Source organism: Talpa occidentalis, unplaced genomic scaffold, assembly GCF_014898055.3.
Source record: "Talpa occidentalis isolate TD23 unplaced genomic scaffold, MPIMG_talOcc4v2.1 talOcc4.8, whole genome shotgun sequence".
Taxonomy (NCBI): domain Eukaryota; kingdom Metazoa; phylum Chordata; class Mammalia; order Eulipotyphla; family Talpidae; genus Talpa; species Talpa occidentalis.
The window spans coordinates 18,289,235-18,316,456 of record NW_023605194.1 but is presented as its reverse complement, the minus strand read 5'-3'; the positions used below and the strand labels follow the sequence as shown (position 1 = coordinate 18,316,456).

Genomic DNA, 27,222 nt, shown 5'->3' with positions numbered 1-27,222 from the left:
GATAAGAGCCAACATCCTTTGTAATTTTTTTTAATTTAGAAAATAATAGGGGTAAATTTCCTTACTCTGAAAATGATTAAGGAACAATCCTCAGTGAAGAATCATTAGCACAAAACAAAGACACTGCTCATTCTCAGTCCTGATTGTACTGAAGTACTAAAGGTCCATTACTGATTGTACTAAAGGTACTTGCCAAAGTATAACACAAGAAAAAGAAATGAGAGGTATAAAGTTTGAGAAGGAAAAAATAAAACTGTCAGTATTTACAACCAATACAAAGTGATAAAATCAAAGAGATACACACATTTGGACCTTGAAGAGTTCCCACACCCATTTCATAATTAAAAGAAATTGACCCCTAGAGGGTATAAGACACTAAGCCCTGAAAGGAAATAAGATGAAGAGTTCTGGAGAGGGAGAGCAGACGTTTAGTCATGTACACGATTAAGTGCATGTGAATGTACTTAATGCTAATGAACTGAACACTTAAGGTTAAAATGGTATTTTTGTTATGCAAATTTTACCACAACAAAGGAAGAGAGACAGAAAGAGAGATTAAGATCCTAAAACTCTACAGAATGGAGAGTGAGAGGGCACAGACAGGGACTAGAGAGGAGACATTAAAATTCCCTGGTCAGGGCCTCCCCGGTGGCGGCGCAGCGGTTGAACGCTGGGTTGCGAAGCTGCCTGCGGCCTCTACGGCGCCGGTTCGATCCCCGGCTGCTCCCCGGCCACTGAAGGAGGGTCCCACATGGCGCACAGACCTCTCCTGCCGCCCGCTGCTCCCCTCAGCAGTGTACTTCGGTCCTTCTGCCTGCTCCCGCGCTTCTGACTGTACCCAGTGCTTGTATAAACAAAACAAACAAACAAATAAATAAAACATGCCTTTATAAAGAAAAAAAAATTCCCTTGTCACCCCAGAAGCAGTCAAGCAAAGAATCTGGGCAGAGCACTGGAGTCTGGAGCCTGGGCTCCAACCGCACAACTGGCTGAGTGACTCTTTGCAAGGCTCTTATCCTTGTCTACACAATGTGGGAAATGATGCAACTCACATGGAAGATATGAGAACCTGGAGAAGATGCCGTGGCAGATGTGTTCTGCAAACAGAAAAGGCAGTGCAGAAGGAGGCTGCATGGCAGTTGCTCAGAAACCTCCCAGGAGGAGGTGAGGTTGAAGGTGGGTGGACAGAGGGATATAGACTGTTTTGCCAAAATCACTACAGCCGTTGGGAACAGACTGGGCACTCCCAGTATCCTTGCAGCAGCAGCCAGGAGAGAGACAGGAGTCTGAAAAGACACATTCACCCTGGCAAGGGGTTGCCTGCATTGGCTACATTTGGTTGCTGGGGCCTGGGTCCAGCAGTGGTAAAGCCAAGAACAGGGCACGGGAACACGTCCCAACTTTGAGAGGGAGCCCATCCCAGGTTCCAAAGTCCTTAACAAGCCAAAGAAGCCATCCTTGAACATTTTCTGCAAAACATACAAGACTTCAAATCCCTTCCCAATAAAATTGTTACCTATGACAGTCCATGTACTGCACGCGTGGGAGTCAGAAAACCTGTAATAAATCATGGTCCAAGATCTGATCGGGAGCTGGAAGACCCATGTGGGCATTAGCGGGTTATCTAGTAGTGCTAAATGAGTGTCAACATGCCAAGAGTCATACAAAGCCACGCAATGGGAGTTCAGGAAGGGACAAGGTCAGTGTGGCTAGGGGAGCAAAGCAGAGTCCTCAGAGCAGGACACAGAAAAGCCGGGAGAAGGGAGGCAGCATGCCAGAGGGAGAGAGGTGAATCCAGAGACTTGGCAATGGAGTCAGGGTGAGGCTGTTAGTTTGGAGTGAACTGACTCTTCCATGAGTTCCATGAAACCTGGCCACGTGTTAGTGTGAGTGGCAGGATGAAGGGTGGAGCCCCTGGTAATTCATTCTAATGACTTAGGGATGACCATGTGGTTGGCACCAGGGCAGGGTTAGTGCAGATGCCAAGGTGCCACTCTACAGGGATGGCTGGGCCAGCCTGAGAGTTATTTCTGGAAATAAAAGAAAGAGTTATTTCCAGAGCTCATCTTGATGATAATACTCCAAGATGGAAAATGGCAGGTGAGACCCCCCAGATGTCTATTTGAGTAATAAAATCCACTCACTAAACTACCTCCTACAACAGCTGTGTCCTGTGATGGATTTGTTATTTGGGAGCTGGTCTGTCTGAGATGAAAAACTAGGGGTCCTTCTCATTCTTCCCACTGCCTTCCCACAAAAGCTGAAGACATTCTGAACAGGTATTTAAAGACCACCAGTATGAAGAATGTCCAATCATGAGCCTCTCCATGGAGCCCACATACCTCAATCTGATACCTTGCCTTTCCTAAGGTCATTGCTCCAGGATGCGCTGGCGTGGCATCCTGGGCATAAATGTGATTAGGAGCACATAGTCTCAAGCAAGGCCTCCTGAACCCGAGTCTGACTCTGCAAGCCCTATGCTGGGAGCACTCCTGTCCTCCCAGAGCCGAGATTTCAAATCTAAGGAGATCCAACCTCTGTACCCACCACAGCCAAGCATGCAGGAGTGAGGGATGTGGACTGGGCACTCCAAAAAAAAAAAAAAAAAAACAAAACAAAACAATGAACTGATTTTCCCCTGCCTACTTCTCCAAGTATTATGAGAGTCAAACAGGATTATAACATCGAGCAATTATTGAGGCAAAAATGGAGCAATTGCTATGTGCTGACCACAGTGTGATTAACCCTGGGTGCACAGAGAAGTTAGGTAACTTGCTCAACAGCCCACAGAAAGTGAGTGACTGGGGCAGGAGGAAGCCCAGGTCACTGGAATTTCCAAAGTTCCCAAGGTAACGCCAGCCCCCTTCCCTACCATTACTACCATTCCCTCTTCCACACCATGACTGTGATTTACCTAATATTTTTCTCTAAGTAGAGTCCTTTTCTGGAAAACCATGTATACTTATTTTAGTTGCATATTAGTTTTGTATTACTGCTGCAACAAATTATCACAACACAGTGGCTTAAAATGTTGTAGAGCAACCCCGATACAAAACGGGGTGCCTGACTGTGGGTCCTCACCCGCGCGCTTAAAAAGGACTTATCAGTGCTCTACTGCAGGCACACGTGAAAGGTTAATAAAAGGTTTATTTACAAAGGAAAGGGAAATGAGGAAATGTACAGCTCTGGGAGAAAAGTGGGAGACAAAGTTTTAAATGAGTCCTACCCGATCCGCCGATCAGGAATCCCAAAATGGTGCTCTGAGAGCTGGCCGCCAGCCAGGAGCCGTGAAGCCAGGAGGCGAGCGATCGCGAGCCAGAGAGCGAGCAAGGCCCACGTGTTTGGTTTTTATATCCAACCTGGCTGCCCAACTCCACCCTCAGGTCCCAGCCACCCTCCCCTTGGTGGTGATGGGATTTGTCTTTCCCAATGTCCTGATGGCTTTAGTCTGGAGTGGGGGTGGGGTCCACAAAGCCTGTATAAAATTATCTCAGGACATCCTTTCCCCCTAACAAAAACAACACAAATTTAATTTCTTTGCGTTCTAGAAATCAGAAGTTCAAAACAAGTCTTAGGGGCTCAAACCAACGAAGTCCCACAAACTATGTGGTTTCCACCAGTTTTGGAGGCTGGACGTCTAAAATCGAGGTGTTGGGGGTGGTTCCTTCTGAGAGCTGATGGGGAGGATCTGCCAAGCCTCTCCCCCAGTAACTGGCAATTGCTGACCCTCCTTGGCTTATAGAAGTGTTGCCTTGACCTCTGCCTTTATCTTCACAAGGTGTTCTCCTATGTGCATATCTGTGTGCAAATTTCCTTCTTAATTAAGACCCAGTCATTGTATTGGGGCACCCCACCCCTAAAAGACTTCATCTTTAACTACACCAGCAAGAACTGTTTCTAAATAGAGGTCACATTCTTAGCTACTAGGGTTTAGGATTTCGGAGGATACATACCATGCAATCCCTAATGCTAATACCCTTATTTAAGATAAGCTGTCTGCCTGTTTAGTACTAAAAGTCTCTTTCTGAAATCACAGGTAAACAACCTGGGGGGTCATGTGAATGATAACAAGCAATGGTGCATAACAAGCATTCAGGATTCAAATCTTTTCTCGTCTGTAAAATGGGACAGTGATAGAAGCTGCCTGATAGAGTGGGTGCGACAATTAAATGAGATGATGTGTGGAAACAGCTTGGCAGAGAGTCTGGCACAGACTAAGTGCCCATCCATATCAGCTATCATTATCATTACTGTTATCATCATTGTCACTCTAGCTGTGATACAAGGCTGCACCCTGAATGCCAGGGAGAGTGCGCAGGAAGCTGCAGTCCTGAGTCTGGTATTGGGACTGATACTGGGAGGCAGCAGGGAGACTAAAAGCAGCAGATGCTTCTGGGCCGGGCCTACGCTGGGCCTGGCTGTGAGCTTCTAGGAGCCCGGGGGAGCTGCCCAGCTGGTGTACATGGGCTGGGCCTAGGGAGGAGGCCTCTGGTTTTCCCAGCAGCTCGTAGGCTGCGTGGGGACTGGCTGGACGTGTTTTACATTAAGGTGATGGGGCCTGGGGTGACAGTAAGATGCACAAGCACAGATGGGCAGGATGGCACTAGCCCAGGAGCATTTCCTCAAGTTTGGCATTTGTCTAAATCAGGGGCTACTCCAGTCTCCCCCTGAAACTCATGGGCTCATTCCATGCACCCCACCATGCTGCCCCACAGCCGTTGAAGAAAATGCATTAGATGGGAGTCAGGAGAGGAAGGTTCCAGTTCCAGTGCACCGAGGACTTGCTGGGCAGCTCAGGCAAGCTGCACGGCCTCTCTGGTGGAAGTAGACTCATCTGCAAAACACCTACCCTGTCTCCATGTTGTAAATACCCAGGGTGAGGCCAGGTGAGAAAGTGCTGCCACATTACACATGCAAGTATTCCTACCAAGCTCTCTGAGCCTCTCCTACTCGGAAATGGGGTCAAACCTGCTTTTTCTCGTCCCTGGGTGTCACTGTGAAGTTGAAAAGGGAAACGTATATAAGGCGCTGTAATGCGTCAGGCACAGGGGAAGCCAGCAGGAGCCATCCCTACCTTTCTCGCACTGTTGACCGTTATCTCCACACTCTTGTTAGTGTCAGAAAACTTGTATTCCGAGGTCAGAATCCAGAGTATTCATCCCTGACTACATGACCTTGGTCGAGTCACTTAACCTCTCCAGGACCCTGTTTTTTCATCTGTAAGTTAAGGGTGAGTACAAACAGCCCCTTCATGGTGGTGTGGATTACATGGTGAGCACCGTGCTAGACTTACTGTGCTTGATAAATGGGGCCCCTTTGTTCAAGGTGAAGAGACTTCAATGATCTGCTCTCCCTCCAGCCCTTTGTGCTTTGGGGAGCCGTTCAGAGATTGCCAACCAGCCTATCTGCCCACATTGCCAATGGCTGAAAGGCCTTCAGAGCCCTTCACACATCACTTCCCAGCCTTTATTTCTTAAGGCTCTCACACTTTGTTGCAGCACAGGACAGCTCATGTTCCCTTTGCCCAGAGGGGACAGCATGGTGCAAGGGCAACTGACCACCTGGACAGCTAAGGGCCAATGGGGCCAGGTCAGAGATCCTGGATTCTGTCAGCTCTGCCCCGGCTTCAGGTAAAGGGATAGGCCTCCTTCCAGATTCACAGAGCCTGAGATGTGATTTCCTACTAAATTGGAGCTACACCCCAATCCCCTTCCCACACCCCAGTGTGTCAGCCCCTGGCTGCTTGCCAGCCCCCTCTTTCATCTCATCCAGGAAGACCTGAGGCTGGAGAGCTGGATTCTGAGGCAGGGAGAGCAAGGGCTGGTTGGCGAGAGGGGTGGAACTGGAGGGGTATCTGAGATAGCAGGAAGAACCTGGACTTCCTCCCTGGGCAAGAGGGAGCCTGCGGAGGATGCTGAGCAGAGGAGGGACACCGTGAAAGTGGGACTCCAGTAAGACAAATCTGCTCAGTAATTGGGATGGAGTTGTAGTGGAAGAAACATCTGTGTGTGGGACAGATCACCAGAGAAATCCTGGCACTGGCCCAGGCTGTCGGCGGGCACACGCCCCATGGGGAATGAAGCCAGCCTGAGACGAGCCTCTGAGCCTGCCTGTGTGTCCTGGCAGGTCTGGCTAAGGTTGCCCTATCCCCTCCTCAGGGGGGTCTTGAGGCAACCCCTTAGGTTCACCAGAGACCCTCAACTTCCCTCTCCTCCATGGGCCTCCAAGGATCACCGACAAAGAGCAAGAGGCCAAGAAGATGAAGATGGAAGGAAGGAGAAAGATCTTCCACCTTCTTTTTCTGGCTGAAACCCAAACCCCGTGTTTCTCAATTTCTCTCATCCTGGTTATCCTTCCAGATTCCCAAAACAGATCCCAAAATCGCCCTAGTCACCATGGGATCAAGTTCAGACCTATGTTCGGGACAGACAGTCCATTCTTGGCAGATTCTCGGTGGTCCCGAGTCGGGGCAGCTGCCGAGAGAGTGAGATTCCAGAGCTCATGGCCACGTGCTCCCCTCACGTCATTCTCTCTTGGAAAGAAGCCAAGTTGGATGCATCTAATTGACAATCTAATATCCTTGCCTGTCTTCTTTCTCTTCTCCAAGTGTTTGTCTCCCCATTATTGAGGGGACCTGGACACGTCCAGGCTGTCTCCTCATTTCTCCCTGTCCCAAAATCTGGTGCAAAAGGGAAAAATAAAAGCAACAAGCTAAACAAGAGCCTGGGGTTGAGCTGTTCCCATGACCTTGCCCTCCTCTTTGCTAAGGGAGGGCTGAGAGGACGCAGACCTGCTGTTGGGTTGGTACGCGACTGGTGAGGTTTAGGGTGGCCTCAACCGGGTTTGAATCCATTTAGCAGGTCAGGTGCTCATATCAGCTGACCCAGGGAGCCTAAGCGCCTGATTGGCCTGAGAGCATCGGGCCTGTGCTTGCTGCCTCCAGGGCCTCCTTCTGGTCCCTGAGGCCGGCCAGTGAGCCCATAGGAGCCTTCTCCTTTCGGGAGTCCTGACAACCAAGGGCTTCCTAGAGTCTCTTCCCATTCTGAGAAGGGGAGGAAAAGGTGGAGTCTGGATGGAAAAGTCCCAAAACAACAACTACAGCTCTGCAGGGGGAGCCTTGTAAATCAGGCCTCACAGCAAGGGGACCACCAGGGCCAGTCTCCCGCTGCTCAGGCTTTCCAGACCCTGTGACCAGCTGGTTAATGAGTTCTCTCAGGGGGAAGAACGTGACTCCTGCCAGGGAACTTGGAAATGCAGTAGGAAAACTCCCCTGCAGAGCTTTGTCCTCCAGTCCACCCTGGCGTCCAGCTGTAGGTGCTGACCCAGGTGGCGGCTGTGCTGCTGACCCAGGTGATGGCTTCCTCTCAGTGACCTTGTAAACATGGCAGGTGCCCACCTAGGTGAGTGGGGAAGGAGCAGAATGTGCAAGGAGAGAAGGGCTTGGCTCTTTTGGCCTGCCGGGCTCCATCCTCAGGGAAGCAGGGCTCTCCCTAGCCTTGTGTGCCCCGAGCAGTCCTGCCTCCACACTTTGTCTCACGAGCATCTCCCTGCCTGGAATCCCTTCTCAGTCAACCTACGCCCAGTTCTTCTAGACCCACTTCCAGTTCTACCTGCTCACTAAAATGTCCCAGTATCTCCCACAGACCACAGGCAGGAGGAAGGGAATCACCACTGAAGCAAACGTGGCAAAACACGTGTTAATCTGGGAGGAAGGTCCTCTGATGGCTGCTACATACTTTTCTGTAGGATGAAAAATTTTAACAATTGAAAACAATAAAAAAAGCTGCAGGCTGCAATGCAGAGAAGCAGCTGGAAAGCGTCGGGCTGCAGCTCTGGGGAGTCCCAGTAAGAAGGTCGTGGAGGGATGTGCGGGGATGAAACAGGGTGCAGAAACCAAGAGAGGGAAGGTAGAGGGAAGGGCCGGATGGGAGGTGGGTGTGGGAGGAGCAGGCACACGTGCTTTGCAAGCAGAAGGTCAACCTACAGGCCTGCTGCCAGTCCACGTCTCCACCCCTCGGCCCCACCCTGGACCCAGTGACTTGCGCCTAGCAGGTGCTCACCCTCTTCCCCACCCACAGTGGATGACAGAGGCTTGAACGAGAAGACTGCCCCTTGCTGAGAGTCTATGCCCAAGGGAGCAGGGAGCCCTGCCCAAGCTCATCGCCGATGCCCTACCTGACCCCGATCACTGACAGCTGGTGCGGTATTTTAGGGGCCAGCCTGATGCTCCAGGGCCGCTCCCTTTCCTGGGCAGATGCCCTCTGCTCAGCTATTTCTAGCTGGGCAAGAGTAGGATGAGCATGGCCCTAGAGGAGCAGCTAGCATGGGGTGGGGAGGGGTTAGGTATGGAACAGCAATGAGAACCAGGGGACCCCCAGATGGCCAGATAAGAGGAAGAGGGGGAAGAGCAGCCTGAACTTTCTGTACGCCATATCCCAGACCTGCCCTAGCCTCTGGGGCAGCCTGACTCAGGGGTGACAGCCCCCCTCCCCTTCCACACTCATGGGATCCCGGGCACAGCACTCCCCGCAGAAAGGAGGCCGCAGTCGCATCTCTTCTGCGAGGGGGATGAGCCAAAGGCTGGCAGTCATGGGAACCCTCCAGAGGTGGGCAGCCTCCCCAGCCTCCCCACCAGCCTCCCAGCACAGTCACTTATTCCAAAAGGAATGCCTATAGATGAGCCACTCTCAGGAAAAGGTCAAGTATGAAGCTCCGCACTCCCAGGAAGGGGGAGCAGCCCCCCTCCCCAGGGCTTTTGCGCAAGGAGGCAGGTTTGCCAATCCTCTAACTCGTCCTGGTCAGTGACCACCATGAAGACAAGGGTGAGGCCCCCTGTCCTTGCCCCAGATTCCTGCTTGGGACATGGCGCACCCTGGGAGGAGAGATACAGACTAGAGAGACTCAGGGATAACAAAGCATCCCAGAGCGAGAGAAACGCCTCTAGATAGATGCTGGGGAAAGGCTACCATGACAGCCACATCCAGAGACACCCACACTCAGAGACTCTTGGCAAGGTAGAGGCAGAGAGCGAACACCACAGGGAGAATCCACAGAGAAAAGGAAATGAACATCCCGACAGACATTCCCCGCACCTCTCTCTACCCCTGGCATGCCCTCCCCAGCCTGGACAGGAGGACAGGGCAACAGCAGCTCCAATGGCCTCTTCTCCCTGAGGTGTGGGGCCCACCAGGCTAACTCTGCAGGTAGTGGCCATGTCAGTGAGCAGATGGGGCTTAGCGTGTGGATTCCAGAGTCAGACCACCTGATGTGAACCCTGAATCCTGTCCCTCCACTTTGGAGCCAGTGGTCACACACTCCCCACCTTGGCTTTCATTTACACAGCTGAGAAACCTCCCAACTGCACCACAAAAATGCATCAAGCAACCTACAGAATCTCAGTTTTCAGTCCTCCTACAGCTGGCAGATTACTTGGCCTACCTCTACCCACTGCCCCTTGCCACCCCCTTGCACTGAAGCATGAAGGGAGGTGCAAGCACACCCAGTGCCCACGGGCAGAGGCCTCCACCTCCCACTGGGGGTTCCGCCGCACCCAGTTCCAAGATGAGGAGTGAGCCCCTGGGAATCTTGGGATAAAAGCCCGTTTCCTTGGGGAACCAGACAGCCAGGCCTTCACCGGAGATGCCCCCAGGAGACCAGCAGGGTACTGTCTCAGCAGGAAGAACAGCAGCTTGTGGCGGACCAAGCCCCTCCTGCAAGCACCTCCACGCCAGCCCACGCACCAGCCTCATGCTTCCTGTTTGGTTTTTTCTTTTAAGGTACATCTGAATGTGGTCCATTTAGCCCCAGGACTCCCACCCTATTTCAGCCTCCCAGCACTAAGCTCAGGCTTCCAGTGTGGCTGAACTGGCCACTTTGTTCTGCTGGGCACCAGATAAATGCTCCCTAATTAGCAGACGGAGCCAACCCCTGGCTGGCATTTGGAGCTGTCTCCTGGCCAGCCTGGCGCACTCATTTACGGCAGCTCGGGAGTGCCCGAGACCCATTGGTGGCCAGGATAATGCCCCTCCCCCTAGTCCAGAGTGGACAGGCAGCATGTCCACAAGGGCCCACTGAGGGCCACTGCTAATGATCCCCCTGCTCCAGGCTTCCTGTGCCTTTCCCTCTGGAAATCTCACGACTCTATTAGACAGCTTCTGTAGTGAAAGCCATTTTGCCAATGAGAAGTTTGAGGGTCTTAGAGGTTAGGTGACTGCCCAGGATCACACTGGTGGTAGGGGGTGGGGCCAGGGCACAAACTTGTGAGTCTCACAACGAAGCCTGAACTTTCCATCACCCTCAAACTTCCCCACTCCGTAAGTTGGGGATTTAGGACCAGGAATCCTACAAATTCTTTTAGAGAGTCTGATGTCACACAATGTAGAGGTCTCTTGGCTCCAGCTAAATTGAGGCTATCAAGGAAACAGCTCCCCATCTCCAACAAGCCTACAATGGCCTGCTGTCAGCGAATATCCCTGAGATGCAGGAATCATACTTTATCTTCCCTTAACTCAGGCTCCCACATGTACAGTGTATAAGAGTCAAAAGCAAAATGCACAGTTGCCATCCCAAAGGGGTGGAGAATATAGGATGACCAGGCCCCCAAGTCCCAGGTCAGGGAACGGGCTCAGTAAGGTGGCTGCGGTGCCCACGGCATGAGGACCTGATGGTGGTAGTCTCCATTCGAGCTGCTTTCCTGTACTGTGCCTTCAGCCCTGCCCTGGTTCTGCCCCCAGTTGCAGTCTCTGGCTCCGGCCAATACTGCAAGCCTGGCCATTCCCCCCCAGGGTCCCCAGAACACAGTCTGATGCCAAGCACATCGCTGGCACTTTTCTAAAGGTGCCAGGATTGAACCGAAATCCCCTCCTGTGGGAAGGGAGTGACTTGGTCACAGCTGAAGGCTTCACAGAGTGTGGAGACACATACACACACACACACACACACACGCATGCACGCACACACGCACAACACTCACCTGGCCACCACCAAAGATCTTCCTTCCTTTCATTCTCCACTTTGGAAGGGGACACTGTCCCCCCACCCACTTCCCAGCCAACTTTCCTGTTGATTATCCAAAGAACAGTTGATGGGCCCCAGAGCTGAGTTTTCCAGGTCAGATCTTTGGGCCTGGGACAGGAGGAGGAAGAAAGTGACAGAGGCAGTACCTCACTCCAGGGCCGCCTGACGGAGCACCCGAACACACCCTGGCATGACACCCTGATGCTGGGAAAACAAGGTGCGCAGCTCCCATCGGCAGTGCAGGCGGTGTGGCCTGACTCAGAGGCCGCCTCCAGCAGAGTCAGGGTTTATTATTCCACAAGAGAGGCGGGTGGGGGTTGGCAGGACAGGGCGTGTGGGCCCAGCTCCAGAAAGTGTCATCCTGTCCCCCCACCCCAGAGCTTAGTTTCTGGAGGGAAGTCTGTCCTCTGCACAGGGACCTCTCTTGGGGGTGGGGGTGAATGACACCCCTCCCTTGCCCCCCACATCACTACCACCAGCAGCTCTCAGTGATGCAAGAAGAGCTTCTGGAGTGGACCCTAAGTTCTAGTCCTGGGTCACTCACTGACCCTATAAGTGGTACAAGTCACTTCCCCTCTGAGGGCCTCGTTCCCTCATCTGTCAAACAGAGCAAATGGACAACATCAGAGAGTGGCCAGTGAGGTCCATCTCAAGGTGCACTGCCAGTTAGTGGCTTCTTGAAGTTTTTTTTTTTTAAAGCAAGATTCTGCGTCCATGTCAGGGTGCACGATACATGCACAGTGTCAACAGGGGCATAGGATGGGACTGTGCCAGATACTTATCCTGCTAGATGACTATGGCTTTCCACTGTAAAGCTTGCAGTTCCACTCAATTCTCCATCCGACGTGGTAAACCCTGCTTGGCAAGTGTGTACCTCCCACACTGTGATATATTTGTACCCAGGTGATTTTTGTCCCCCAGAAAGAGATGTTTTTGGCAGTCTTGCAGGCCAGTCACTGGGAGAGCAGGCATCCCCTATATGCCTCAGTGCCCACAAGACTTCCCCCACAAGGTTAGACAATGAACAGTGCCACAGTTTAAAACAGAGGACATCTCACCTTCTTTTAAATCCCCCCAGTGTCAACAAAGAGGCTTCTCTGCCTGCCCCCAGGGAGAGGCTGAGTAACCAGCAAAGGCCAGAGGGTCTCATGTGATGTGGTTTACATCCCTGGTGGCCTGAGCTGGATCACCTACAGGCCACACGCCAAATGCACTGGGGAGCCCAGAAGGTGCTTGCTCCTCTGTCTAGGGAAAGATTCATTTCCCCAGTACCCCTACAGCATGGGGAGTCCTAAAACCCCAGGCTGCTTCCCATTATCTTGGCCCTGTCCTGGTGGTTGTGGGGTGTTCCCTCCTCAAGCTTATGTTCTCAGATGTGCAGGGCCTCCTGCCTGTAGTCTGCCCACTGCACCGCCACTCCACCCACCCCTTCTCCATGGCGAGCCCTCTCGTGCGCAAAGTAATTCCTAAATTTGAGTTGGGGAAATGCAAAGCAGGGGTTACTAAACACTGCTCATCTGCTTGGAGAGGAAAAAAAATAAAGCCCAACATCAAGTGCACTCTAGCTGGGTACCAGGTGACCCCAGGATTCATTCTGAACTGGCCTGGCCTCCAGGTACCATTTCACCAGGCCCTCCCCTCCCATCACTCACTGGCAAATCGATGCCCCACTGCTCTCCCCGACCCCATCTCCACCTGGCAAAACCCACTGGAGGGGAAATGGAGAGAGACAAGGCAAAAATCTGGTGGCCACCTTGGGACATTAAAGGGGGCACCAAGCTCTGCTCCTGAAAGTGGGGAGCCAGCTGCAGAATTCCCAGGAGTTTCTGGAGTCCCGAAGGGGGTTCCCTCAAATCCCCAGTGTCCCATCAGGAATCTTGAAAGCTGCACCTCCCCAAAAGCCAAGAAAAACTGATGGTCAATAACTACATTTTTAAAAGCATTGCTCTCCTAACAGTATTGCCTGGAGGAGGGAGGGTTAGGAGCACTTGGAAGTGAGAAGTGTTTATCTGGGAACCCTTAACACCACCATCCTCTTGCCCACCTGGAGGCAGACTGAGCTGTTCGGTGAAAGTGAATCTGCGTTAATGGGTCACAGGAAGAAGCCACTGCTTCTGGATGGAGCAGGGTTCTCCAGCTACTGTCTCTCAGAGCCCAGCTTCTGAGGGTTCCATCTTCCTTCACAGTCTACACAGTCACTCTTCTACTCTAAAGGCTTTCTTTAGGACGGTCTCGTTTCATTCTTACTATTACTCCGTGAGAGAGGAATTTTTATTACCCTTCCCCCTATACAGAGGAGAAACCTGAGGTACATAGAGGTAAAATAACTCTTCAAAGGTTATACAGCTAGTAAGTGCTGGAGATGGCTTGGAACCCAGTCACCCAGGCCCTGGCGCACTTGCCCTTACCCCTGGCTCTCTCTGCCCACAAATTCTTAGTGTGTTTCATCAGCACATGGACCTGCTGCTGGCACTTCTTGCCCCAACACACAGTGCTTGTATTTTGAGCAATAGTTGAATATTAGCTTCCAGTTAGACAAGACAATTTGGACAGGTCCCCAGGGTTTGTTGTAATGGGTTCTAACCATTTACATTCCATAGGAATGATCTAGAATAATGGCTTAGGAAATATGAGGTAATGTGATTTTAATAATCATTATCGTTTTCTTTCTCTTGTTAGGTGTGTTCATTACATCTGTCTGTTCTCTTCTTAACCCATGTATTTTCTGCCCCATTATACTATAATGAGCATGACAGTCATATTTTATTTTAGACTCCCCACTTTCCCCACCTCCCCCACAAGTGTCTTCTCTTTAATTACTAGATATTAATATAGCAAGTAATATATGGATATAATCTGCTTTTTTAACAAAGTAAAGTATTACAAATAAGGTTAAGGCTCTTTGCTCAAACCCCTCCTCCCTTTGATGCCCCTGATCCTCTCCAATTTGGAGGGCATTCTTCCAGATCTTTAAAAATATTTATATGTTTGTGTTGTGTATGTGCTTGCAAAAACCATATCTTCTTGTTGTTTCTGCACAATTGCTAACATAGTATAAACATCGTTTTGAAACTTGCATTGGTCATTCATAAATTTCCTTGAAGATCCATCCACAAACAAATTGAAATCGACCTCATTTGTTGTGACAGTTGCATGGAGTGGTACGAGGATACCACAGTCTCTTTACAACCTTCCACAGATGGCCATGCCAAACAACATGAGGCTTTCTGTGCCTCCTAGGGATGGGGACTGACCTCAGAAAGGCCATTGTTCTCTGCCCAGGGTACGTGAGCAATCATGACCCACAGCTCACCACACTGCTGGGGCTGGAACTGTCCCGCCAGCATGGAGGGCACCAGAGGTCCTTAAAATCCTTGGCTCAACTGTTTACAATAGCTAAGCTTTGGAAACAACCCAAATGCCCAAAAATAGATGACTGGATCAAGAAGATGTGGTACATATACAACATGGAATATTACTCAGCATTCAAAAAAGATAAGCACATGCAATTTGCAGCAACATGGATGGCGCTGGAAGGGATCATGCTCAGCGAAATAAGCCAGAAAGAAAAAGAAAAATACCGGATGGTCTCACTCATAGCAGGAATCTAGAAAACTTAAATAAGGGACCAGGAAAAAGAATAACTATAAGAAAGTAAAAATCAAAATCAACAAACAACTATGAACCAGAGACACTATATGGGGGGTGGGGAGGGGAGGGATTGGGGTCAAAATAAGGGGGTCGCAGTTGTATGGGGAATATAAAAATTAAAAAAATAATATAAAAAATAAATAAAATATTAAAAGTTGACATGGAAATCAAAAAAAAAAAAAATCCTTGGCTCAAAATCGTTCTTAGCACTTGGCAAGCTACTCTCCAGGCTTTGCACCTGTGTGTCTGGTCTAGGGTCAATGATCTCATACCATGAAGAGCTGGCCTCAATGATTAAAAGACAGAGCTTGCAGAAGAGATATTCCCACCCCCCTGCCCTTGCCTTGCCCTGACTCTTAACGTTGATCCCTGATACACAGCAGGATCACCCCAATTTGACCTCACCTGGGGCCTGCTCATACAAATTTAATGAACAGAAAAACTAACATAGGTGTTTGCCTGCAATTGAGGAACTTAAGAGAACTCTTTTAATTTTAAAATTGCAGGGATCCAGTAACTCTCCACAAGTTACATCCTAATATGCCTCCCCCACCCCTGCCCCATATACAGCTATTCCAGGTCTAGTTACTAATGATTCAGGGATTAGAGTCTTATTCTGGCTATTTGAGAGTTGCAAAGTGAATGTGACCCTGGGGTGGGGTCTATGGGTGGAGAGTCTAAAGAGACGAATAACGAAGAGATAAAAGCTTTTCAAAATAGGTTAAGTCCTAGAGCAAATGAGCAAACCTGAACAACCCTCTTAACTCTACTTTCCAAGCAATGAAAAAGTGAAAGGGCCTCTCCCCATTCTGATCAAATATTGACCCTGTGCACTCACTGGCCAGAGTTCAGACTAAAGGACCAGCAGCACCTTGGCACCAATGTTTGCAGAGCAATTACTGCAGCCCAGCACCTTGTAGGTCAATTGTGAAACCACCTTTCATGGGGCTGGGGCTCCGGAGAGCCTTCCGGTCCTTCCTCGTTGGGGCCAGGCCTTGGGGAAGACACTTAACAGTGAAGGAGCAATGCGAGGAAATGTACAGAAGCTGGAAACGTGGTCCAGCCACCAGTGAGAAAGCAACTTAAGAGCATCTGGGACCCTTAACCTGCTCCTTCCCCCTTACCTGCACCCCCAAGTGATCTAAGCCCTTCAAAACCAAACAGGCCTAAACATCAGGCCTTGCACCTGCAGCTCCCTCGGGGGTAGGTCTCTTTTCTGGTGGGTCGAGTAGTGGATTATTTTTAGAAGAAACCAATTTCCACTTGAAGACCAAGAGTCTTTCCTCTCCCTGCTCCCAACGTGACATCTGAAATGCTCTTATTAGCCCTCTCTAGTAATGACCTAGTTTCCAGAAGAGGTGTTTGGAATAGCTGTTAAACTGAATTGCCCGATCAATGGGGCAAATCATGGCAAACACAGTTTCCCTCTTCCTGCTGCAGCCCTGGAAGATTTTAGAGGACATTGGGAGGAGGGAGAGCACTCCAGGTGGCCATGAAGCCAGATCCAGGCTGCTGTGTGTTCCAGAGGGTCTAAAACAATGCAGTTCTGTAATGACAGAAACACTCAACATGTGTACCGTGGCCATGAGCACTTGCAATTAGCAAGTGTGACCCAAAAGCTAGATTTAAAGAAATTAAACTTAATTTAATTTAAACATGAAAATTGTAAAATTTTTATAACTAATTTAACTGTAAATAGCCACATGTGGCTAGTGGCTACCACACTGGACAGCAGGGGCTTAAACTCTCGGTACCTGGTGTTACTCTTGGCGCAGGAAGGAGGGGTGAGTCAGTGTGCAGCCCTGTGTTTGGACAGGAGGAAGAACCACAGGATCAAGGTTCCAGGCAGAAGAGGGAGAGAAGGCTTGGGACAGAGTAGAGGGACTCATCCTGGTGCCCTTAGAAAATTTTTAGGAGTGTTTGAATGATGAAAGAGATTATTAGAACTGTATACAAACATGCTTAAGTTTGGGAAGCAAGCCTTCTGTTAGAAGCACATACACACACCTAATCTCAAAAATAAAATAACTCATTGATCTTTCAGACAAAACTCACTTCTTCAGGGAAGCTTACCCTGATCCTGGAGCATAAGGTTTCTGTAAAACATGTCTATACTACTTTTCTTTACAGCATTTGAGATAGTATTAAATCCATTTTTAAACTAAAATCTACCTTTCCTCATTAAGCTATAATCCCATAAGAGCCATAACGAGACCTACTTTTGGTCAATGATAAATTCCCCAGAGCCCGGTACACTGCCTGAGCCACAGTCACTTAGTATTGGATAGGCAGAGAGTGGATGGATGGTTGAAAGAATGAACAGATGGCTAGAAGGCAGGGAGGCATTAATAAATCAACAAACACAAATAAATTAGAAACATATTTTATTCCATAATTCTCAAAACAACGAAATGTCCCCCATACCAAAACCGGAGTGGGAGTATGAAAGTCTACTTTTCCCACTGGATGTAAACTCCTGGAAGGAAGGGCCCTTGTCTTTCTCAACTTCAGCCTATGCCACTTTTGTCCTGCAAAAATGTTGGTGTCCAATCTACTCCTCCCTCAAGTTGGCCTGGCTTATCCATCTTTCTACTTCCACCTTTACCATTTACTGCCCAGGTAAGGCTGCCAGAATTAGAAAGGGAAAATACAGGACACACAATAAAATAGGAATTTCAGAAAAACAATGAACCACTTTATTCATGTAAGTATGCCCCATGCATTAGAAATAGTATTCACCCATGATTTTAAAAATTCAGATTTAATTAGACACCTCATGTTGATGAACCTACCGGGTGGGGACCATTTGAATCTTCATTTGATTTAAACAATCTGTTCAGATCTATGCGGTGATGGAGCCAGTAACCAACGTGTACCCAGCGCCTCTGCTCCACTCTCACACAACCCCTCAGAAAACTCAGTCTGAGGGCCACCAAGAGCCAGAGACAGAGTTACCAATGTGTTTGTTCTTCCTCTAAAGTGGCCACCATGTTAAAATCTGTGACACTAATAAATGAGAAACGCTTTCCAAAATGAATGTCACAAAAGTTGCCACATCATGAGTTTTGTAAAATAGGTTCACAAAGAAGCTAAACTAAGCTCAAAGGTTGAACTCCAAATAACCATCCCATCACCTCTCCAAGCTGCATCTGCGGGGTGGCAACGCCCCACCTGGACAGGCCCAGCCTGGCATAACACAAGCTCCCAATAGACAGGAAGAGTGCCCCCCGGGCATGGGAGGAATAGGAGGAGAAACATTCCTTTCTTGTGAGATTCTGTAATGGGGAGGGGGTAGGGGGGTGGAATAGAAAGGGGGGAAGAAAAGTTCTGATTTGAGAGCTTCCGCTGGCTCTTAGACCCCCTCTGGCTCATCAATGAGTCCATTCAGGGTTCCCTCTCTCCAACTAAGTTATCATTTCCTGTCCAGCACACTACCCCATTGATGGGCTATCAGTAAATCCCACCAGTTTATGCCAGAAGGACCAACGGATATAGGACAGGAATTGAGGGGGAAAGAGGAAGAAGGCAGGAGGGTAAGGAGTGACTTTCAATCCCATATTCAATGGGATATTCAATCCCATATTGTTGGATTAGAGAGGATTTGTAATACAGGAAGCTGACTAGCTTTTGGCTCACGTCATAGGTAGAGCAATAAGGACAATGGGATACAATCAGGTGCTGGGGGCTATGCATGCAGGCCTGGTCTTTCCAGGATGTCATTCCACCAAAGGTCAACAAGAGGAGTGGACCTTGGCTGTGAGGGCCAGGAATTTGTCTTTTATTTTATGTATTTATTGGCCTAAATTAGGCTGATGGCTCTTGTGAAGAATCTAGAACATTTTCTGGTATAGGAAGGGTTGTTGCCCAGCTCATAATGATTCTTCCTTATCTCTGCCTGCTTCTGAGGTACAGGGGTGATCCCTAGCAGCCACGTTTGTGGTCCATGACCTGGGCTGTGCTGATTGGTCCAGAGAGGGCACCTGACCAAGAGGGGGCCATTCAGAGTCTTTTCTGAGATTTTTCTGTTTGGAACTGGAGAGTCTCTCTGATGGGAACAATATGCTATGAAATTCAAGAGCTGTTGACAGCCAAGTTCCTCAGGATGTGAAGTAACAGAAGCTGAATTCAGTACCCAGAGAGAAGCAGGACAACACAGAGGGAGAATGGCCCTGGTTTCAGGTGTTCCCAGAGCCTACTGTATAGACTTCCCCAGTATATCCTTCCAACCAAGTCTTCTTTTTATATAAGCTGGTATGAATATAAAACTATCACACAGAGTCAAAAGAGGCCTAACCAAATTAGCTGACATCAAGGTAAGTGACTGCAATGGAGCTGGACACCATCCCCCTGTGTGCACATCCCTGGGTATATTAGAGACACACACATCACAATTATGCACAAACAGGACAGCCAGAACCTCAGTTAGACAGACAAGGTGATATGCCTACAGTACTACATCCGTAGTTCAAGAAATTGCTTATTTTCTGTCTCAGTTTTTTCTGTGGGTTTGCTTTCCTTTGTCTGCAATGATGTGGCTTGTGTCTCACCCTGGATGTTTACAGACATGTCTGTTCATGCACACAGCACCCACAGCCATCCTTCCGCCTTTCCACCCCGGTTTCCTACTACATCCCCCCAGGCAAAGAAGGGTGACAAAGCATGACTGTTAAGACCATCTGAGGAAGTCAACAAAGCCCCAAGTATCTGCCTGCAGCATCCAAGACAGTGCTGAGCCCAGTTCAACTGGGGAGATTCCCTCCTCTGACCCTGAGGTCTCTGCTGGGGGTTCTCCAAATGAGTGATGTCATGGGAGGCCAGTTCAGCAGACTCAAGCCACTGCAAGTAGAACTGGGCACCGTCTGCCCAACTTACCTGCAGGTCAAAGAACTTGCTGTACCTCCGGTAGATGGTTTGGGACGTGGAGTCTGACCAGGTCACATTGATGATATATACCTGTGGGGAAAGGTAAGAGCAGGTAAGCAGGAGACTAAGACTGGACTTCAAGCTGTACCAGGCATTAACTTGGGTCCTTCATAATCAGGACCTCCTTTTTCTCATTGCTGTGTCCAGGACCTAGCATAGTATCAGATAACACAGGGGTGCTCCACATCCATGTGTAAACATGAGCACGCGCGCACACACACACACACACACACACACACAAATATAGCTAGAGGGGCAGTCAATAAAATGTTTAAGGTGATTATTTTAGGAGGGTAAGATTATAAGTGGTTAATTTCCTTCTTTCCATTTACATGTATTTTATACAATGAACATAAAATTAGAATTGTTAAAAAAAAAATAGTTCATTCCCACTGGTTCTCAAACTTTAGAATGAATGAGATTCTACAAGGGGACTTCCAAAATTGCAGGTGCTGGGACCCCATCCTCTGAACTTCTGCACAAATAGACCTGGGCTTTAGGGTTTCAGCATCTACATTTTATTTTACTTATTTTTTTTAAAGACTTTATAGCACATTTTTAGGTTCACAGCAAGACTGACAGAAAGAAAAGGGAGTTTTCATGCGCCCCTACTCACACACACACACACACACACACACAGTCCCCTCCCCCACTATCAACGCCCCTGCCAGAGGGCACATTTGTTAAAATCTGGCAGCTACGTTTTTTAACAAACTACTGAAGTTTATTCTGCTGCACTCGCCCCTCAGAACTTACTTCGGGAGAACACAGGCATCGCAAAGATACATGATTCCGCTCTGTAACCTTGTGTCTTAGCTCAGCTTCTGACACAGAAAACACTTTGCTATCCTGAACAACCGAACTGACCCTTCAGATGAGAGGTAGATTTGCGGGACAGGTGACAGATGGGAGTTTTAGAAACTTTTCAAATGGAGGCATTTCAGGACCCCATTCCCAATGTCACCCCAGCACTGAATGCACAGTCAGGGTCTCCAAGGCTGCTGTCTCAGGGTAACCTAGAAGGCTCCCCAGCCCAGGGGGAAGGCAGGACAGCAGCTGGAGGGGAAAAAATCCCGGCTACACATCACATCTACTGTTTCCATCCACACCAAAGACACCCCGTTCTGGGAGAGGCCTCAGTGAGAGAGAGTAGTTTCCTCACACAACCTCAGGCTCTTCTGCTGAACTCCCCTCTGGGGCCTGCACTGACATCTCCAGGAACCGGATTAAGGGGAAGCACTGAGATACTATGAGACCTCACTGAATGCTGGTGGTCCACAGCGATGGCTCCTGGCCGGGGCGCCCATCAGAATCACCTAGAGAACTCTGTGAAAACTCAGATTCCCAGGCCTCTGTCTGGTGCATCTGATTCAGTGGCTTTGGGAGGACTCAACCAATGAGGAGAAGAAACAGCCAGAGAAGCTAGGAGTCCGCCATGGTGAGAAACAGGAACATTAGCAGAGAGGAGTGTTCAGACACGCTGGGACTGGGACGCTCCCCCTACCAGGTGCTGTCTTACTGCTCCAGCTGCTCTAACCATGTACCATGGCCTGGGTGACTTCAATCACAAATGCTTATGTTTACAGTTCTGGAGGCTGGAAGTCCAAGATCTTGATTCCTAGTGCAATCTGCTTCCTGGTTTACAGATGGCACCTTCTTGGTGCATCCTCAAGTGGGGTGAAGAGGGGACTCTGGTCTCTGCCTCTGCTAATAAGGGCCGTATTCCCACCACCCATCTCATCTAAACCTAATTACCTCCCAAAGGCCCCTGTTCAAATACTATCGCATAGGGGGTTGGAGTCCTGACATGTCAATTTTGGGGAGACACAAACTTTTCAGTCCACAGAAGGGTTCTGCACCCAGAGATATGAGGTTTTCTTGTTAAAAGCAAGGAAATGAATGCTGAACCCAGTGCCTTCCCCCACCCGACTTCTTAGCCTTGTACAGTGAGGAGTGTTCTCAAAGCACCTAAGGAGAGCCATAAAGCAAAGCAAACAGGGCTAAGTGTTGCCAAACATGGGGCATTTATAGCATATTGTATATGATCCTGGTAAGAACATACAATGAAAGGCCATCCCTATTGTCACATGGCCAAAATAAATGGTTGACGATTACCATAATAGACAGGGAGATGCTTTGTTTAATGTCATATGTAAACATACCTCTCATACAATAAATGACAGAAACCATCCATGTCCACACATGTAAAGCCTTCATATGCATGACCTCATTTAATCTTCAGCCTGGTAAGGTAGCTACTATTGTTAATGCCATTTTGTAAAGGAGATTGTTGAAGTTCTGAGATGCTAAGTAACTTGCCTAAGGTTGCACACCAATAAAATACAGAGCAAAGGACTTGCCCTGAGTCTAGCAGAGCCCAGCTCCTATGCTCTCAACCACAACAGACTATCTTCCTATATATGAATTTAGGAGTGTGTGGATACTTATATAAAACAACTTGATAGGAACGAATAACATTTCACCAAATAAAACTTTGGGTAGTCTGAAGAGTCTGTACATCCCTTGCTTAGGGGCTGACCATAAGAGGCACAAGGGGGATGTCAATTTTGAGAGCCCAAGACAAGAAGAGACGGAACTTGGGGGTCCAGACAGGAGTCAACATTTAGGAATGCTACAAAACCAGACCAGCACAGAGGAAACCCTTAGACACAACGGGCTTCACTGTCTGTGGCAGGATACTCTGGGGTGTCACAGCGGTCACAACTACCCCACCCCCCTGCTGACTCCGGCTCCTTGGCTCCCCAAACCTGCCAGCTATAGCTCCTCTCCCACCTGTATGTCTACAGATGTGGGGTAGAAAGCAGGTGCTGTGCTGTCCAGGTGCTGCCTCCCTGACCCCTGCTGGGCCAGATGCACTAGAAGGAGACCCCAGGTGGCTGAGCCCTCCCAGGAGGCAGCCTGCACTCGCCTGCCTTTCTCCCCAGCCAAACAGACCAGGCCCAAAGGAAGGGCTTAAATGGAGCTTAACATGACCCAAGCTCCATCCTCTCTAGTAATTAGGGGCTTCCCTTCACCTCCCAGGGAGAATTAATCACAGGCTCATGGCCCCTGGCAGCTGGGAGGCCTCTCCTTCTGCAGAGGAGCGGTCTCTGATCCAGGATGGAGATTCGCCAAGGAAGGGGTACAGCCCTTGAGAAGCAGCCCAGCCTGGAGTGAGCCACATCCTGAGTTTTACTCTCAGACCCCTGTTATCTGCTGTGAGACCTCAGCCCAGCCTCTCAGGCTCTTCTTTTTAATAGGCACAGGCTTCAGGGCTGCTGGGCCTGATCCACCACAATGATGACAGTTGCAGGTATGCTCACCCCTAGTGGCAGAGCAGGGACAAGAATTCAGACCCAATTCCTGGTCTAGGACTAACCAGTGCATGATCCAAGCATGCCCTCCTTTAAAAAGGCCTTTCCCCATTGTTCTGTTGAAGTCACAGGGAGTCTTCTTGTCTAACTCTTGAACTGAACCCACACCCTCTGGAGACTGTTTCACTAAAGACATGTCCTTTGGAGAACTAGGCAGAGGCGGGGCTGCTGAGCTGTCCCTGCACCCCATCAGCCACAGACACCCACCAGAACACTGTTATGCTTCCCCTTCAAAAATATTTCTTTCCTTGTTGGGCAAAGGATTGCTCCTGCTAACATCTTGTACTCCACTTCCCAGGCCCTCAACAAGCATGATAGTGACTCAGGGGTGGGAGAAGTGAACTGCCATTCCCAGGTTCTCCCAAAACTTTAGGATTTACCAGAGCCCTATCCCCCCTCACTTACCCCCAGCCTACCCTCCTGGACAGACCATTTCTAAACTGAGTTGGGGAAATGTGCAGAGACCTCCCTGGAGATAAGCCGAGACATCCGAAGGCAGACTCCAGGCCCCTCTCTCACATCCAGGCAGGAGGCTCCTCTGCTTCCTTCCAAACCTTGAGCATCCTAGATTATGGCTCCAGATGAGCAAAGGATACACAAAATTCCAACCAATCACTCTCCCCACCCAAGCAGAGCTTCTCAAGCCCTTCTGAGCTGGCCCCGCCGGCGCTGGAAACCTTAGCGATAAACCAGAGAAAGCGCAGGTGGAGGGGAGGGGGACAGGGCAGAGGTCATCTGAGAAAGCCAGCTCTGTTTACAGGCCTGTGTCAGGGGCCCAGATAAACTCTCCTCTGGCCACAGGAGCAGCGCAGATAACATTACCCGGCAGCTGGGTCTCAAGAAAGGTTTGGCAATTAAACATCCTGCTTCCACACACTTTACTTGGGGTTATGTTTCCGGGTGGAGTTTCTCCTCCTTCTGGATTTGAAAAACCCATGGATTCTGTTTCCCGGTCTCTGGCCATTTCAGGCAGATGGCAGACGTCAATAAAGCCTCACTACCGACCGGCAACTGTGCCTGGCTTCCCCCCAAGGAAGCCCCGAGTCTCAGGTTCTCCCGCCACGCTCAGCCAGCGGAGGAGGATCTCCACCACAGACACAGCTACTCTCCAGAAACTCCCCAGACGTCTGCAGGATGCCTCAGTCCAAGCAGCCCACCCACTCTGAGGCCATCTTGGGCTGCCTTCCGTCTGCTCAGCTCATTAGGCCCAGAAATGTTTGAGACTTCCAAGCCTTCCAAGTCTTGCTCCTTTCAACAAGAAAGTGGCCTTGATGCAAATCAGAACTGCAGCTCCACTCCAGAGCATGGAGAATGAAGCCCAGCCCAGTTCCTGTGAAAGGATGTCCATGATTGAACCTGGACTGCAACCAATTAACCACGGGGAAATTATGGCCCAATCATTCCTAGAAGGTCTAGGACCTGCCCCGTGTTTAATTAGAAAGTGCCAATAAATACCGTTGCTTCCTTTGTTGACAAAAAAGCACAGTTAGAGGCAAGGAGTTAGAAACTATGGAGGGAATCATATATCTTCACAGCACTGTGGCTCAGTTTACTAAGGAAGGACTTATTTTCCCTGGACTCCTGCCAGCTGCCCCTGGCTCCAGACCAAATGGAACTCAATGACAATCTTCTTCCACCTGCTCAGATCACCGTGGGACTGGGATCCATTGACTGGGATGAGGGCTGCTGCATACAGTTGTACAGGTTGTTCACTGCCCAACAGTTGTCCAGGGGATAATTACAGGCTAAAATATAACCAGTATTGCACACCCCAAACTATACACCCTGGCTTGGGGCACCCTGGCTTGGTGCTGTATACACATAGAGAAAGTGGTACCTTAGTCTAATGTACACTCAGTGATTCCAGCCAGGACACAGCTCCTTGAGCTTGAGGCGCTTGAGGTCACAGTATCTCCTCAGGATCTAGCTCTTCAACTTCCCCAAATCTTTTGGAGACTCATTCTAAAGGGATGGCTAATATTTGGAACTAACTGCCTAACGGCACAGGCCCAGAATTCTGATTGAACACAGCCCAATAGCCAGAAAAGGAGAGTTCACATGTGAGGACAGCTGCTCTGACTTCCTGCTGGAGAAGTTCACCATGCCAAGTTCTATCCCAGAAAGGTGATGTCAACCCATCTCAGGACCAACAGCTCTGGCCTTCTATCCAAAGGCCAGTGTACCAAGGGAGCAGAGGGATAGACAATAAATCCCAAATTAGGCCAGCTTGATTTTCAAGGTCCAGACCATCCTCAGGGCAGAGGATCCCAGTGCAAGTAGCTACACGAAATGCTGGGTCCCTGCCCCACCTCCTCCTGTTAGGCCCATTGATAAGCAATGAAGATTGTGTTGTCAAAGACCGATCTTTTTTTTTTTTAAGATTTATTTATTTATACAAGAACTCGGGTACAAGTCAGAGGCATGGGAGGGTGAGAGAATTCACCAGAGACAGAGCAGGGAGCAGAACAGGCAGATGGACTGAAGACACTGCTGAGGGGAATAGCGGGCGAGGCAGGAGAGGTCTGCCGTGCCATGTGGGAGTCTCCATGGCAGGTTGGGAATCAAACCCGTGCTGTGGAGGCTGCGGACAGCTTCACAGCACAGCGCTCAACCTGCTGCATCACTGGGGAGGCCCTCAAAGACCAACCTTAACAACACTTGGCTGCACCCAGATGAGAAAGCCCCTGAAATTCTAACATTTGAACCAAGTCTTCTAGCCTAGCAAATCTGGGCCCATCTCTTATAGATCTCATAGTCTGTTTTTCACAATTTGTTGGTTATTATATCTGCTTTTGTTTGCTAATCATTTTTTAAAATTTATTTATTTTATACAAGCACTGGGGTACAGGCCAGAGGCGTGGGAGGGTGAAAGAATTCACCAGAGACAGAATGGGGAGCAGAACAGGCAGAAGGACCGAAATACACTGTTGAGGAGAGGAGCGGGTGAGGCAGGAGAGGTCTGCTGCACCATGTGGGAATCTCCCTGGCTGGCCGGGAATTGAACCTATGCTGCAGAGGCTGCGGATAGGTTCACAGTGCTGCGCTCAACCTGCTGCGCCACCAGGGAGGCCCTGTTTGCTAATTATTGGCCTGAACAAGCCAGCATTGAATGCAGCGTGTCTATTTAACATGGATGAGTATGTCCCTCCCAGGTTTCCCTATCTGCAACAACTATCTCTTCCCCTCCTCTCCCATGGCTCCCCAGGTCTGCCAGTCTGCTGTGCACCCTGAAATAATGACACCCTGATCTAATGAATGAAGTCCACCAGATTTGAAACATCAAAGAGGTAGCCAGCAGCAACACCTGGTGACTGCCCGTGGCTCCAGAAGCAAATGCCCAGTGGCCACAATGCAAAATACAAATATATCTGACTCAGTGCTAGAGCCTTTGCCAACCCAAAACCCTCCCAGCAAAATCAAGTTCAATAGTCTGTCACTACTTAACTAGTTTCTGAGCTCAAAATGAGAACACTGAACACCCTCAGGGTATAGTCCTATTAAATTTCTAAAAGCTTCCTCCTCTGGGGTGGGTTTTTGTCCTTGGGGAGGTGAGTGATGCTGCGGATGTGGGGAACAAAGACCACATAAAAGTCTGGCCTTGGAGGGAGACGTCCATCCCAGCACACATGCACAGGCTGCCTATGGGGTCAATGACCAGTGGGCAGAACCCTTCTGGTGCTCAGACTACCCTACTCAGGGCTCCCTCTGGACTTCATGTTTATGGGGCCATCACAGTAAGTACAGCAGAAGCAAACCCAGAAAGGCTCTGGGAGGGGCAGGGTATGTGCAGGACGAACCTCTTTCCCAGAACTACGTGTTCCCCATCACCTCCAAAACACAAATGCTGCTGCCGCAGACTAATCCAAACACTCTCCTCTGAGAAAAAGACTTTGTGAAGGGAGTTGGAGGAGACAATGAGTAGGCTCCTGTACCTTTGCAAACACTGCTGAGAGTGTTTTGCAGGTGCCCATCATACCCACTGCCTGCTGTCTGCACAAATCATGGGCCTCTATGGTTTATTGAATTTGAAGGGCAGGAGGTAGGCAAGAGGAAGCCTCCATCTATCACTCTACAAGATGGGGATAACCGCAGGTACCGTTCACCTTCACAAGGATTCAGTGAGTAAGCCCTGTATCTCCCCATTAGAGCGGAAGCTAACTGAAGGCAGGCACCCCAACAGTCAGCGTGATACTTCACACCTAAAAGGTGCTCACTTAATGTCCCATATATAAGTGAAGAGACAAAGCAGCAGCAAACA

At 49.5% G+C, this 27,222-nt stretch overlaps 1 protein-coding gene across 2 annotated transcripts in view; it reads right to left on the bottom strand.

The window, feature by feature from the left end:
• Positions 1 to 27,222, bottom strand: part of SH3PXD2A (SH3 and PX domains 2A) — a 210,767-nt gene that overhangs the window by 141,606 nt on the left and 41,939 nt on the right. For both annotated transcript variants that reach the window (XM_037497578.2, XM_037497573.2), the window contains exon 2: positions 19,540 to 19,620. In XM_037497578.2, the coding sequence (XP_037353475.1) occupies positions 19,540 to 19,620 (81 nt within the window). The remainder of the gene's footprint in view (positions 1 to 19,539; positions 19,621 to 27,222) is intronic.